We start from the raw sequence: 12,292 nt of genomic DNA, 5'->3' as shown, positions 1-12,292 counted from the left end.
CCTTTCCCCCCATCCCCCCCCCCCCCAACTCATACCCTCAACCCCCTGGTGTGTGTCCATTGGTTAGGTTTATATGCATGCATACAAGTCCTTTGGTTGAACTCTCCCTCTTACCCCCCACCCCTCCACCTTCCTTCTAAGGTTTGAGGGTCTAATTGATGCTTCTCTGTCTTTGGATCTATTTTTGTTCATCAGTTTATGTTGTTCATTATATTCCACAAATGAGTGAGATCATGTGATATTATCTTTCTCTGGCTGGCTTATTTCACTTAGCATAATGCTCTCCAGTTCCATCCATGCTGTTGCCAATGGTAAGAATTTCTTATCTTTTACCACAGCATAGTATTCCATTCTGTAGATGTACCACAGTTTTTAATCCATTCATCTGCTGATGGGCACTTAAGCTGTTTCTAAATCTTAGTCATGGTAAATTGTGCTGCTATGAACATAGGGGTGCATATATCCTTTCTGATTGGTGACATTTTTCAAAAGAGGACATAAGGAAGGCCAAGAGACATATGAAAACATGCTCAAAGTCACTAATCATCCAAGAGATGCAAATCAAAACAACAATGCGGTACCATCTCACACCTGTCAGAATGGCTATCATCAACAAATCAACAAAGGACAAGTGCTGGCGAGGATGAGGAAAAAAAGGAACCCTCCTGCACTGCTGGTGGGAATGCAGACTGGTGCAGCCACTGTGAAAAAAACCCCGACATTTCCTCGAAAAATTAAAAATCTCACTGCCTTTTCACCCAGCTTCCCCTTCCTCCCTCACTTCCTTCCTTCCTTCCTTCCTTCCTTCCTTCCTTCCTTCCTTCCTTCCTTTCTTCCTTCCTTCCTTCCTTCTTTCCTTCCTCTTTTCCAGTAACCAAATAGGCATTGAGTATCTAGTAAATGCCAAGAACTCTGCCAGGCATTGGAGATACAATAGCTAAGAGCAAGCTCCAGTGGTTCTCACCCAGGGGTGAGACCGCCCATGTGGGGGTGGTTTGGTTCTAACAGAAGTGCATCAGCATTACTGGTATTAACGAGAGGACTAGAAATACTAATCCATTCTGTTCTGTAATGTTCAGAACAGTCCAACTAAGTAAGTAAGTAAGTAAATAAATAAATAAGTAAATAGAGTCAAGGCTTATCTTGCCCAAGTGCTAATAGTTTGTTTTTCTGCTTTGCTTATTCCCCTTGAAAAACATTTTCTACCTACTCCTTATTTGTTCATGATATTCATACTGTTCCCTCTATGCCCTTCCATGTCTAATTTCTAAGCCCAAAAAGAACTCCGATGAGCATTCTGTGAGAAATCTCTGCTACTGTCACCTAGAGGTAGTCCTGTACTTCCATCACAATGACCAGAATGACCATATTATTCATCATTCCAGCTGAAATATTTTAGAGAGAGAAAGGAGGCATAATTTCATTGGCCCCAGCACACCATTGCTTGTCCTACATGACTTATAATGCATGGAACTTATTATTTTATTATTCCTACTTCCTAATTGTTTTTATTGTTTACACAAATGCTAGACTCTAAATTCCTGGAGATCAAGGCCTAGGAGCTTTTAAAACATCACAATACCCAGATCATACCCAGACCAATTAAACCAGGATCTCTGAAAGTGAAATCCAGCCATCAATATTTTTTGAAACGTTTCATGGAAAGTCCCCTTTGCAGTCAAGATTGAGAACCACTGCTCCAGAGCTGGACTGCCTGGGTTGAAATTCGCCTCTGTTTCTTACCAGCTAAGAAGCTAGTTAACTAGTAAAGTGGTAGTGATTTAAGCACCTCCCCCATATGGGCTTATTGGGAGGGTTACATGAATTAATATGCATAAGCACTTACCTCAGTGCTTGGCTCAGAGGAGAGCTCAGCAATGGTAACTATTGTTATTACATAGCAGGACCATTCTTTTGCATCCTCCCTGGCATATTCCCCAGTAGCACAAAGTAGCTATCAAGCAGATTTTTGAGTGGATGGATTTGGCATCCATTCCCCCTAGCTCACCTTCCTAGACTCTGCAGGTTTGTCTTTCCTGATAAGGGTTAGAATTTAAAACTCAGGTGACAGTTCTGATCATTCTCTTTGCTCCAGGGGGTCTTCTCGCAGACTCTCCTGTCCTTCATCTCTTCCTTCATTGTTTTCCTTTGTGTTCTATTTTATCCACCTGGATGCCACTTAAAATATATCAGCAACAAGGAGTCTTTCCCTGCCTTGTGGTCTGTCTTTGAGATGGCCAGCCCTTGTCCACATCTTCCCATCTTGCTCCTTCTGACTTAACCATTTCAAGATTCTTGCTTTTATTTTAGGACTAACTCTATCACAAAAATTTGATAAGAGAAAAATTCTATCAAACTAACCAAATAATAATTTTCTTGATTAGGTTGACTGAAAATAGATTGTTTGGCATCAGATAGATCATCGCTGCATTGTATAACACTATATTTAGTTCACTGTGGTAATATTAAGAAATGTGAAAGTATCATTGTAAATAGTTATACTCAATGAGATGTAAGTTTTAAAATACAAGTTCTTAATTTTTATTAGCAATGACATGTCCCAAAGATATGTAATGACTATCCCTTATTTGTCATGTATGTTGAGCCTTCTTTTTATTTAAGATACATTTAAAAATCCACACTATTTTTTTATGTCAAGAGTCATCATTTACCGTCTTTATTTAAGAGGCTTTCCTCATTAAGATGGAGTTAATCCTCATATTTATTGAGGATATTTTTTGAAAATATAAAAAAAATCTTTAAAAAGAAAAGTATTACAATTTCTTTCCACTTTTTTGTTCTTTCTCTGAAGAATCATTAAAATCTACCACATGAGGGCAGATATGCCAAATCATATACACCCCCCACAGGTGCCACCATAAAAATAACAGGCTGCCCACAGAGAGAAGTAGGCTGGGGCCCAAGTAAACGAAGGAAAATGAGAGTAGAAACTCGAAAGCAAAACTTAAATTCAAACTCGGGTTCTCTTCTTCTTTTATAGGCGGCAAGAAATTGTTTGGTCAGTTCTACAAGTATAGTAAAAATTTCAGACTTCGGAATGACAAGGTACATGACATATTTTGCTATTGTTTATTCATAAAAGAAAATCTTGTATTTGTCTATTGACAAACTGAAAGATGTTATTGGCTTTGCTTTTTCCGCCCTGTTAATGTGGCTGTATGGCCTGCTGACCCACTTTGAATTTTAGGACATGCACCAATTTTAACTGTGAGGTCAATGGACTCTGTGGGCTATTCTGATCTCTTTTCATATATCATCATTAATAAAACTGTGACATATTTTAAAATTCAAAGTAATTCTCAGTCTACTCATTATATGTGTAAAATTAAGAAAGAAGTATATATATATATGTGTATGTATATGGCTATTTATATTTCTGAAAGAAAAAATAATTTGTTTGCTCAGTTCTGATTTTTCTATGTCATCATCATACATCCCTATTATCTGCCATAGGAGTTGACTTTAAGTCTACAGCTCAAAAGTGTAAAAAAATCTAACCATATTCTTTATAACTCCTTGCAGTTTCTATTTTTACCCTTTCCTCCAGGTTGCTAGAAATTTAATTTCAGTCAATTCACGGTTTCTCCTTGATTCTCAGCAGGGCCCAAATCCCAGTTCTGTGTGTTTCTTGGGGCCATAGTACTAGTAGGGGGATGGCCTGTCCACTCCTTGTTATTGTCTATTGTCCACTGACACTGGCTTCCTTGCAGTCACCATCCTCTTGTTTTGTGCTTGGCTGGCCATCCACACAGGTGGCCACTGACTCATCCTGAGTTTCTGACTGCAAGATACCTTCATATCTGACATTCCCGGGGGCTATCTAAGGCCCCATTTCCCCACATCCAGAGCTTTTTGTTCTCTGTGATCTTTCTGCCTCTCCTGGGCTCCACCTGGGAAAGAAGGCACAGGTTCTGTTTTGCTTTTGAATTCCACTAACCTATTGTGGTGACGTGGGGTCTCCTTTCTCTGCTATGTGACTGGGGCAGCTCATGTCGGGTGCAGGGTCAGCTCTCTACCTCAGCCACCCACTCAGATTTAATATTTCTTCCCTTTCCCTTCTCCCCCCTACTTCCCAGCTCAAGGGGCCTTTTCTAGAGAGACAGATGGTAGCAGTGATGGGGGTAGGTCTCACTCTTATTCTCCCACATGAGCCATTCTCTCAAATATTTTGTTAATAATTCCATTCTTCTCCTTCTCTGGAAACTCAAAAGCTATGAAAAATGGTTCTTTCCCTTTTGTTTTCTATAATTCATTCTTTCCCTTTAGTAGAATGACTTCTGGTTCAATAAAGACCTTAAAGATGGGGTGAGGTAGAGTATAGGGAAAAGAAGTGCAATGTGGAGAAGCATTAATAGATAAATGTAAAAGTACTATACTATATACTCAAGACAAGAGGCTACATAGCAATGTTGGCTATCCTCTCTTCTCTCCAGATGCCCATTCTTGGATATTTCTGCAAATATCCAAAAAAGAGATTCTTGGATTCTCAAAAAAGAGGGAGGGTTCAATTTCTTCGTTATTTTTAAAAGGAGGTGGTAGCTACTACTGATTTCCTTCCCTATCGGGTCATTTTAATGCATTAGAAATTTTCCACCTCAAATATATTATGTTCAAATACTTTTATTTCCCCCTCTCTGTTCCACAAAAAATACGCAGAAACAAAAGAAGACATTCAGCTGTAAATTTCTTTTTTATTATATATTTATTTTTATTTCCTTTTTTATAACCTTGGTTGTTAGACCATTCAGCACACTTCTTTGCACATTTTATTGTAATTAGCATAATGAGTAGGGTATGTTTTGGACTGAAGAATGGCTATGGTTTTTTGAGACCCAAATAAAATAAACAAAATTGAGGCTTGGCTTGGAAAAGAAATACTCTAAGGCAGCGGTTCTCAACCTGTGGGTTGCGACCCTTTTGGTGGTCGAACGACCCTTTCACAGGAGTCGCCTAAGACCATCCTGCATATCAGATATTTACATTACGATTCATAACAGTAGCAACATTACAGTTATGAAGTAGCAACGAAAATAATTTTATGGTTGGGTCACTACATGAGGAACTGTATTTAAAGGGCCAGAAGGTTGAGAACCACTGCTCTAAGGACTGCTTTCCCAATTTGAAAACAAAAAGGGAGGGCAAGCAGAACTTTTTGGGGGTAAAACACATTGTCTTCTAGAACTGACTTCACTGAAGGGACTTGAAGTAAACAGAACTTGGAGGTAACACGAAACACAATGTGCTTTGCAATCTGATGGCCTTAGGTACGTTTTGGATGATGAATACATCAGTTCTTCTGGAGCCAAGTTCCCAGTCAAGTGGTCCCCTCCGGAAGTTTTCCATTTCAACAAGTACAGCAGCAAATCTGATGTCTGGTCATTTGGTGAGTGAATTTAATGTTCTTTTAATGGAGCTTTATGTCACAAAATAGGCCAGTCTCTTAAAATTTTGATTTTGTAATAGCATGTAACATTGGAAAACAGTGCTCTCTGTCTTAAGTGTTCTGAACACACCCAGGCTGTCTTCGGCAACTGGTGTCCTTCACCTCTGACATAAGTCTGCCTATTGGATCTTTTCCTTTCCCACTGAGCACTTGCTGTGAAACCATAAGAGGGTATCGAGTCTTCTGATCTAGGAGACAAACTCAGCCGACATGGCCACACCACAGAGACTTGTACGGAAAACTGATCTGATGGGATCATTGACTTTCGAATGTAATTAATAAACTTCATTGTCTAACTGCTATGCAACATCACCTAAGTTCCTTCATTACCGTCAAATTTTGTAGAATTTAGACATGGGCCTCCTTGGGATCTGTCAATTGATACTTATATTGGGTAATGTTCTTCCCTGAGAAAGAGGCACTGTAGACCCATGCCCAATGGAGTCTGTTCTTCTAAATGATTTTCAAAGAGTGGCAACAAAATGGGGGGAGGTTATCTACTCTCTTTCACCTAGACTTTCCTGGATGGCTTCTTGGGTTTGGAGGGACAGCTATATCCTCAGCAAGGTGTGGATTTTATTGTCACAATAAGGTTAAACTTGTATCATTGATCTCATTACCTTTCCACTGACATGTGGTAGTCTTGGCAGGTGACATTTTAAGCTCTACTGGAGAGTATGTTCTGAGACAGATGGATAGCAACCCTAGGGCCTTGTCAAGTGGCTGCAGAACAATGAGAACTGGAGTTTTACCTGCCCACTTGTCTCTCTCCAGCCCCCTTGGACAAGTGCGGTTCTTGAGCACCTGGACTGGTGTCATTCTTAAGAACCCTCTAGCTCTAGCATAGGCCTGGCCTCTTAATACCTAATACAAATTTGTAGAATAAGTGAATTATTAAATAAACTCAAATTGGGAGACTCGAAGAAGTTTCATGAATCAATCAATCAATCAATCAACACCTGTGTATGTGCAGAGCCCTTGCTAGGTAGTCTTCGGCTCAACCCAGCAGTCTAACTTCCAGTGTTGGAGGAGGATGCAAGCCATCTGCTAGCTGGTCAACTCTTGGTCTTAGCAGGCAGCAGAGCCTCAGTCAATTTTGTTGTTTTCTGTGCAATGGCAAAAAGGTTTATTGATTTCAAGGTGGGGACATGAGAATACTTATAAAGAAATTGCTGGCAGCAATTTCTTCCAAGAGGGAGGCAGACAAGGCCAATGGGGAAGGAAAGGCATCGTTTCCAACTGGAACATTCTCAGATTACAGGCCTGTCCTAAAACTAAGATGCACACAATCCCTAGATGGACCTGGTCTCATTCTGGGTGATTATGATACAAAGACTGGAAGAGGAAGATAATGCCGTGTAGTTTGAGGCAGTTCTTTCAGTTCTAAGTAACCATTTCTCTCTACCCTCTGGTTTTTGTGCATTATCTTTGCAGGTGTTTTGATGTGGGAAGTTTTTACAGAAGGGAGAATGCCTTTTGAAAATAAGTCAAATTTGCAAGTTGTGGAAGCCATTTCTAAAGGCTTCAGGCTGTACCGCCCTCGCCTGGCACCAATGTCCATCTATGAAGTCATGTACCACTGCTGGCATGAGGTGAGTGTCCCTTACTTTCCCGTGAAGGTTGGCAGCCCCAGCATCTGAGAGCAGACCCATGTATCACATACCTCACCGCAGGACCCCATCATGGCAGGAAAAGGTGTCTGTTCCTTGGTAATGACCCCTGAGAGCCCGAAGCACTTTTCTCTCTGAAACTCCCACTGCAAAGTCATTAATCTATTCTGTTTTTAACAATGGCCTTTCATCTGAGGAATTCAGGATCTTTTCCAAGTCTTATCTTTCTGTGATTGGTTCCTGCAGAAATTCTTGCAAGTAAAGCCTCAGTGATTAGCTGGTTTACACCTTTTAGGAACTGGTGGGTGGGAACTGAAGGTAGAATCAGGTTTATTAAACTTCCACATTGGGAGAGAAGGATGGTGTTTTTACTTACTTCACTCTACTAATTTGTCTTGCTTTTCCAAGGATAAACATAGTGGGTTTCATCTCTCTTGGTGCACTCAGGACTCTTGATAGAGAGATTAAACCAGAACAGAATGAAGGCAGAAAGGGTGCCAGGAACTTCTCAGGAAATGATCTTTAGGGAGCCCAATTTCTCTTTTTCTTGAAATGCCAAGCTTAAAAATAAAGCCAGAGGGGTTTATGTCTCACTACTGTCTTTTCTGGGCATTGATTCAATACACCCCTCCTGTCACATCAGACTCCCCAGTGATTTTGACAGCTCCTCTCTTTCCAGCTGACAGTTTCCGCCCAGAAAAACCACAGCTGGGTGAGGAATTTCCTCCTGGCTGAAAAAGAAACCACTTGGTCTCCAGTCCACAAACACTGAAAAATTCAATATTTCAAGAGTGATGTGGTTGTTCACACCCAGTGAAGTATTAATTTTATAAAGATACCTGGTGTATGAAAATATTTTACATATGACTAACTGATCTGGTAAGAATCTTGCAGGCTTTTAGTAGCAAACAGCTGTCTTAAGAACATCTTTGCATTAACATTGTAAATAGCTCAGGAATTATATATTGTACTAGAGGCCCAGTGCACGAATTCATGTACCAGTGGGGTCCCCTGGCCTGGCCTGCAGGATCGGGCTGAAACCGGCTCTCTGCCATCCCCCTAGGGGTCCTGGATTATGAGAGGCTGCAGGCCAGGTCGAGGGACCTTGCCTATGTACGGGGAGGGACATGGGAGGTTGGCTAGCCCTGGAGGGACCATGAAAGGGCTCCAGGGCATGGCTGGCCCATCTCACTCAGTCCCGATCAGCTAGACCCCAGCAGCAAGCTCATCTACCTGTTGGAGCATCTTCCTCCTGGTGGTCAGTGCACATCATAGTGAGCAGTTGAGCAGCCTTAGCATATCATTAGCATATTACGCTTTGTGGACGACCAGATGACCAGATGACCAGACACTTAGCATATTAGGCTTTTATTATATAGGATATGTATGTATACATATACATACAATAAAATAGGTATTGAAATTTTATATTTTTGTGGGGAGGAGACAAAGAAGGGGTAAGTAAGTGACATCAGTCTCAAATAACAGTTGGAACACAGATTAAAGCAGTGTTTTGGTTATGTTGATATACTTGTTTGCAAAGTTGATTTTGCCTACAACTTTTCAATGTAATCTAAAAGCCCCAAGGGCTTAGGTGCCTCTAGATCCAACATGATAATAATAGCATTGATACACACGTTTCATAGTCTCTAGTGACTGTGGAACTTCAGCCCCTACAAACCTTCACCATGTATTCTTGGAATTTCAAGGAGGATTCTCACATGAGCTCACATCTTCTTTTGCTCTTTTTTATTGTTCAAATGCCTCTAAGGGTGTCTGTCTAACCCTGCCACCTATGGCCTTGGTGAGAATGTGGGCTACCATGAGTAGTTCCATTTGCCAACAGGGTCATCTCCTCTTCCTCATGGAGTCAAAGCCAAACCACAGCCCACGGTGACATAGGAAAATGCTCTAGTCCTTGGCCCGTGGCCAGGGACTTTGCTAACTAAGCCTTAAGAAAGCACAGCTTGTGCCCCAGGACCTGCCAAGTCCCTTATGAAAACATGTCTTTTGCTTTGTGATTGAAATCCTTCTTTCTACAGGGGATCAGGTGTAGTAAATAACTGGGACTGCGTGTGGGAGCCTAGTACTCTAGATGCCCCCTCCTTCCCCGCTCTTCCTTTACCTCATGCATATCAAATTATCCAGATCGATCTCGGGCAGTGCTGGCCAACAGAACCTTCTGTGATGACAGAAATGTGCTGTGGCTGTGCTATCCAACATGGTGGCCATGCCTGGCCATGAAGACTTGCAAAGTGGCTGATGTGACTGAAAACTGATTTTCAAAATGTACTTAATTGAATTAGTTGAAATTTACATAGCCACATGTGGCTAGTGTTTGCAGCTCTAGCCGTCTTATCTTTACAATGCCCTCTATCTTACATTTTCACATCCTACCTCACGCCACTGCCAATCACGCCCCGTGGGACAGCCAAGGTGTCTTTCTCTTCCGTTTGTGGAGAACCAGCCTGGATCCAGGTCCGTGCTGGCAAGTTCCGGAACTGGTGTCTGAGCTGACCACCTCTGCTTCCCTTTTCCAGAAACCTAAAGGCCGCCCTACGTTTGCTGAGCTGCTGCGGGTTCTCTCTGAGATTGCAGAAACTTGGTGACTTGAGTGGAATGCCAACCCAGGAGATCGTGACGCCAGATTGTCTCAAAAGGAAAAGCTGTGTGGGTCACTGATGGTGAATATCTTCCTTCAGAGTTGCTGCCTCTTGGAAACATTATCAAGATCACAGGCTTCCCAAATGTTTTATACGACTTAAGAATATCCTGACAACAGATTTCCTACATGTTTGAGAGGGTCTTCTAAACTCTTCATTCTTCATACCCTATTTATGAAAATGGGACAAATGCTCTATCGCATTTATAAGAATAGCCCGAGAACCCCTGAGGGCACATGGAAACGTGATTCTTTGAAGGTGGAGGGAATTTATTTCCTGAAGAGGAGTGACACTCTTTACTTCAGTCAGCCATGCACAGAAGATGAAAATAAATTTTGCCAAGTCATGGACTAAAGGAGCCTCCCCTTCAGAATCTCATGCTTTGGGTCTACACAGATCTTTCTAGAAACTTAACCTTCATTTTACAAACCACATGCCTGTGAGCGGTCTGGAACTGTCCTGTGTAGTCTTCCCTATGTTATTTAACAAATTGTTTTTGCACATACCTGATGCTTTTGGAGACAGTTTCTTATATTCCAGTTTTAAACATTGTTGTAGGAGACAACACACATTGTTCTTTGTACAGGCCCTGGTAACATTTCCCTGTCCAGTAATACCCGTTGTGGGGACTCTGGCCAGAGGACACTGGATGTTAAAGGCCCATTTGCCATGCGCATGCGAAAAGGCAATGACTTGGCAGTATCACTATACGTACTGTGCAGCCGCACCCTTATATAACCGACTTATGTTAATGTAGCACAAGTGTCACTAACTGGCAGGAGGCCTCTTTTGTTGGAGTGAGTATATAAGGTGCCACTGACCAGGCAGTTGTCTGCTTTGTTTGCAATAAAGCATGACCCATCTCCCTGTGCCTGCTCAGGGCACAATTCCTGGCATCCAAAGAAATCAAGTCTATAACAGAGGAACTTGGACCCAACATCCATTGTCAGGGGCAGTTCAGAGCCTGAATTTCAATTCCAAGATTTCACACTTTGTCCATGTGACATTGGACAACTTAAGAAGTCTTATTTTGTCATAAAAAGTACCTCCTGCACCTTACCAGAAGATGACTTGGTTTTTCCACAAGAACAAGAGGGAGGCAAAAATAAGATGACCAATTGTTACATCAGGCTCCTTCATTTCTGAAGTCCAGGGTTTTGAATTCATGATTAAGCAACCAGCAATCATAATAAAATCTTAATTTCTCATGCACTGTTTGTAGGAATGATTGGAAACGGGTCTTTATCATTCTGAGTGCTTCAGAAGTTCCATGCGAAGAAGGTTATGATAGAAAGCACACACATCATTACTGTGGGGTCTGACAATAGGAGCCCATTATTTTTATGCTATCCTGCCCTGCATCATGGTTCTGAAGGAACTTGTTTTATATATATATATTTTTAGATTCTAAGTTGCTGGCTGTCAGTGGTTGCGATTTTAAATCATATTTGCCCACTCTAAGAACGACATCTTTGAATATCAATAGTATCCAATAACTGTGCGTTGAAATAATCAAACATCAGGCACCAGAAGAATCTTGGTAACTCAAATGGGGGCCCCAGGCATGTTTGTCTGCGACACTGTGCCATTTCCGAGATTATCACCTGTTTTCCTCGTGGCTTCTGCTACGGGGAGGGAAGACAGAGGGCTCCTACCACTGAGACCTTAGTTCAAGTAAAACGATGTGAAAGTGTAGCTCAAGAGGCCATGAGACTATTAAGCAGCTAAAGCAGAGGGAGGGGAGGTTAATGTTATAACAGGAAATAAAGTAGCGCCAATATAGGCAGGAAGGTGTCTTTCTCGGGTTTTACTAAGCTTAGCAGTCCTCACTCTCCTCTCAAAAGAGAACAACAACATACCGAACACTGAAATGCTGGGAGTGCCCACAGAGCATCTGCCATCACTATCAATGCAGTGCAGGGAGACAGGGCACAGAGCAGAGTGGTGGTACAGGTAAGTTATCCTGGGAGTCGTAGGGTGGCAGCAGGGACTTCTAAGAGCATCTATGGTGATGGTAGGCAAGTTCTATTCCTTTTGTGTTAACATTTTAGAAAAGTTTGAAATACCAAATTAGGAACAGGAATCAGGAATGTAACTGAGACTCAGATAATGTTTGGATTTGGAATGTCCATGGACAGAGAGTCAGCATTCCCTATCTAACAAAAGAAAAATTTTCCTTAAGAAGTAGTTAGACAACTCCCTTTGGAAGGGAGTTGTTTTGCAACCGATCTTTGTATTAGTTATTGACATAAGCTCTCTGTGGGTGGCTTGACTGGTTAAGGATGAGATTGTTCAATAGTTAAACCAGTGACGGCGAACCTTTTGAGCTCGGCGTGTCAGCATGTTGAAAAACCCTAACTTAACTCTGGTGCCATGTCACATATAGAAATTTTTTGATATTTGCAACCATAGTAAAACAAAGATGTATATTTTTGATATTTATTTTATATATTTAAACTAGAGGCCCGGTGCACAAAAATTTGTGCACTGTTGCGTGGGCGGGTGTCCCTCAGCCCCACTTGTGCCCTCTCACAGTCTGGGACCCCTCGGGAGAT

General features: G+C 41.6%; 1 protein-coding gene across 1 annotated transcript in view; it reads left to right on the top strand.

The window, feature by feature from the left end:
- Positions 1-10,605, top strand: part of TXK (TXK tyrosine kinase) — a 62,686-nt gene extending 52,081 nt beyond the window's left edge. The window contains exons 12-15 of the mRNA XM_006759258.2: positions 3,002-3,066; positions 5,286-5,404; positions 6,899-7,056; positions 9,615-10,605. Coding sequence (XP_006759321.1) covers positions 3,002-3,066; positions 5,286-5,404; positions 6,899-7,056; positions 9,615-9,683 — 411 coding nt within the window. The 3' untranslated portion in view covers positions 9,684-10,605. The remainder of the gene's footprint in view (positions 1-3,001; positions 3,067-5,285; positions 5,405-6,898; positions 7,057-9,614) is intronic.
- Positions 10,606-12,292: the final 1,687 nt, after the last annotated feature.

This window comes from Myotis davidii, unplaced genomic scaffold (genome assembly GCF_000327345.1).
Source record: "Myotis davidii unplaced genomic scaffold, ASM32734v1 scaffold455, whole genome shotgun sequence".
In the NCBI taxonomy this organism is placed as follows: Eukaryota; Metazoa; Chordata; class Mammalia; order Chiroptera; family Vespertilionidae; genus Myotis; species Myotis davidii.
The sequence above is the reverse complement of the archived record's forward strand: the minus strand, read 5'-3'. Positions and strand labels throughout refer to the sequence as shown.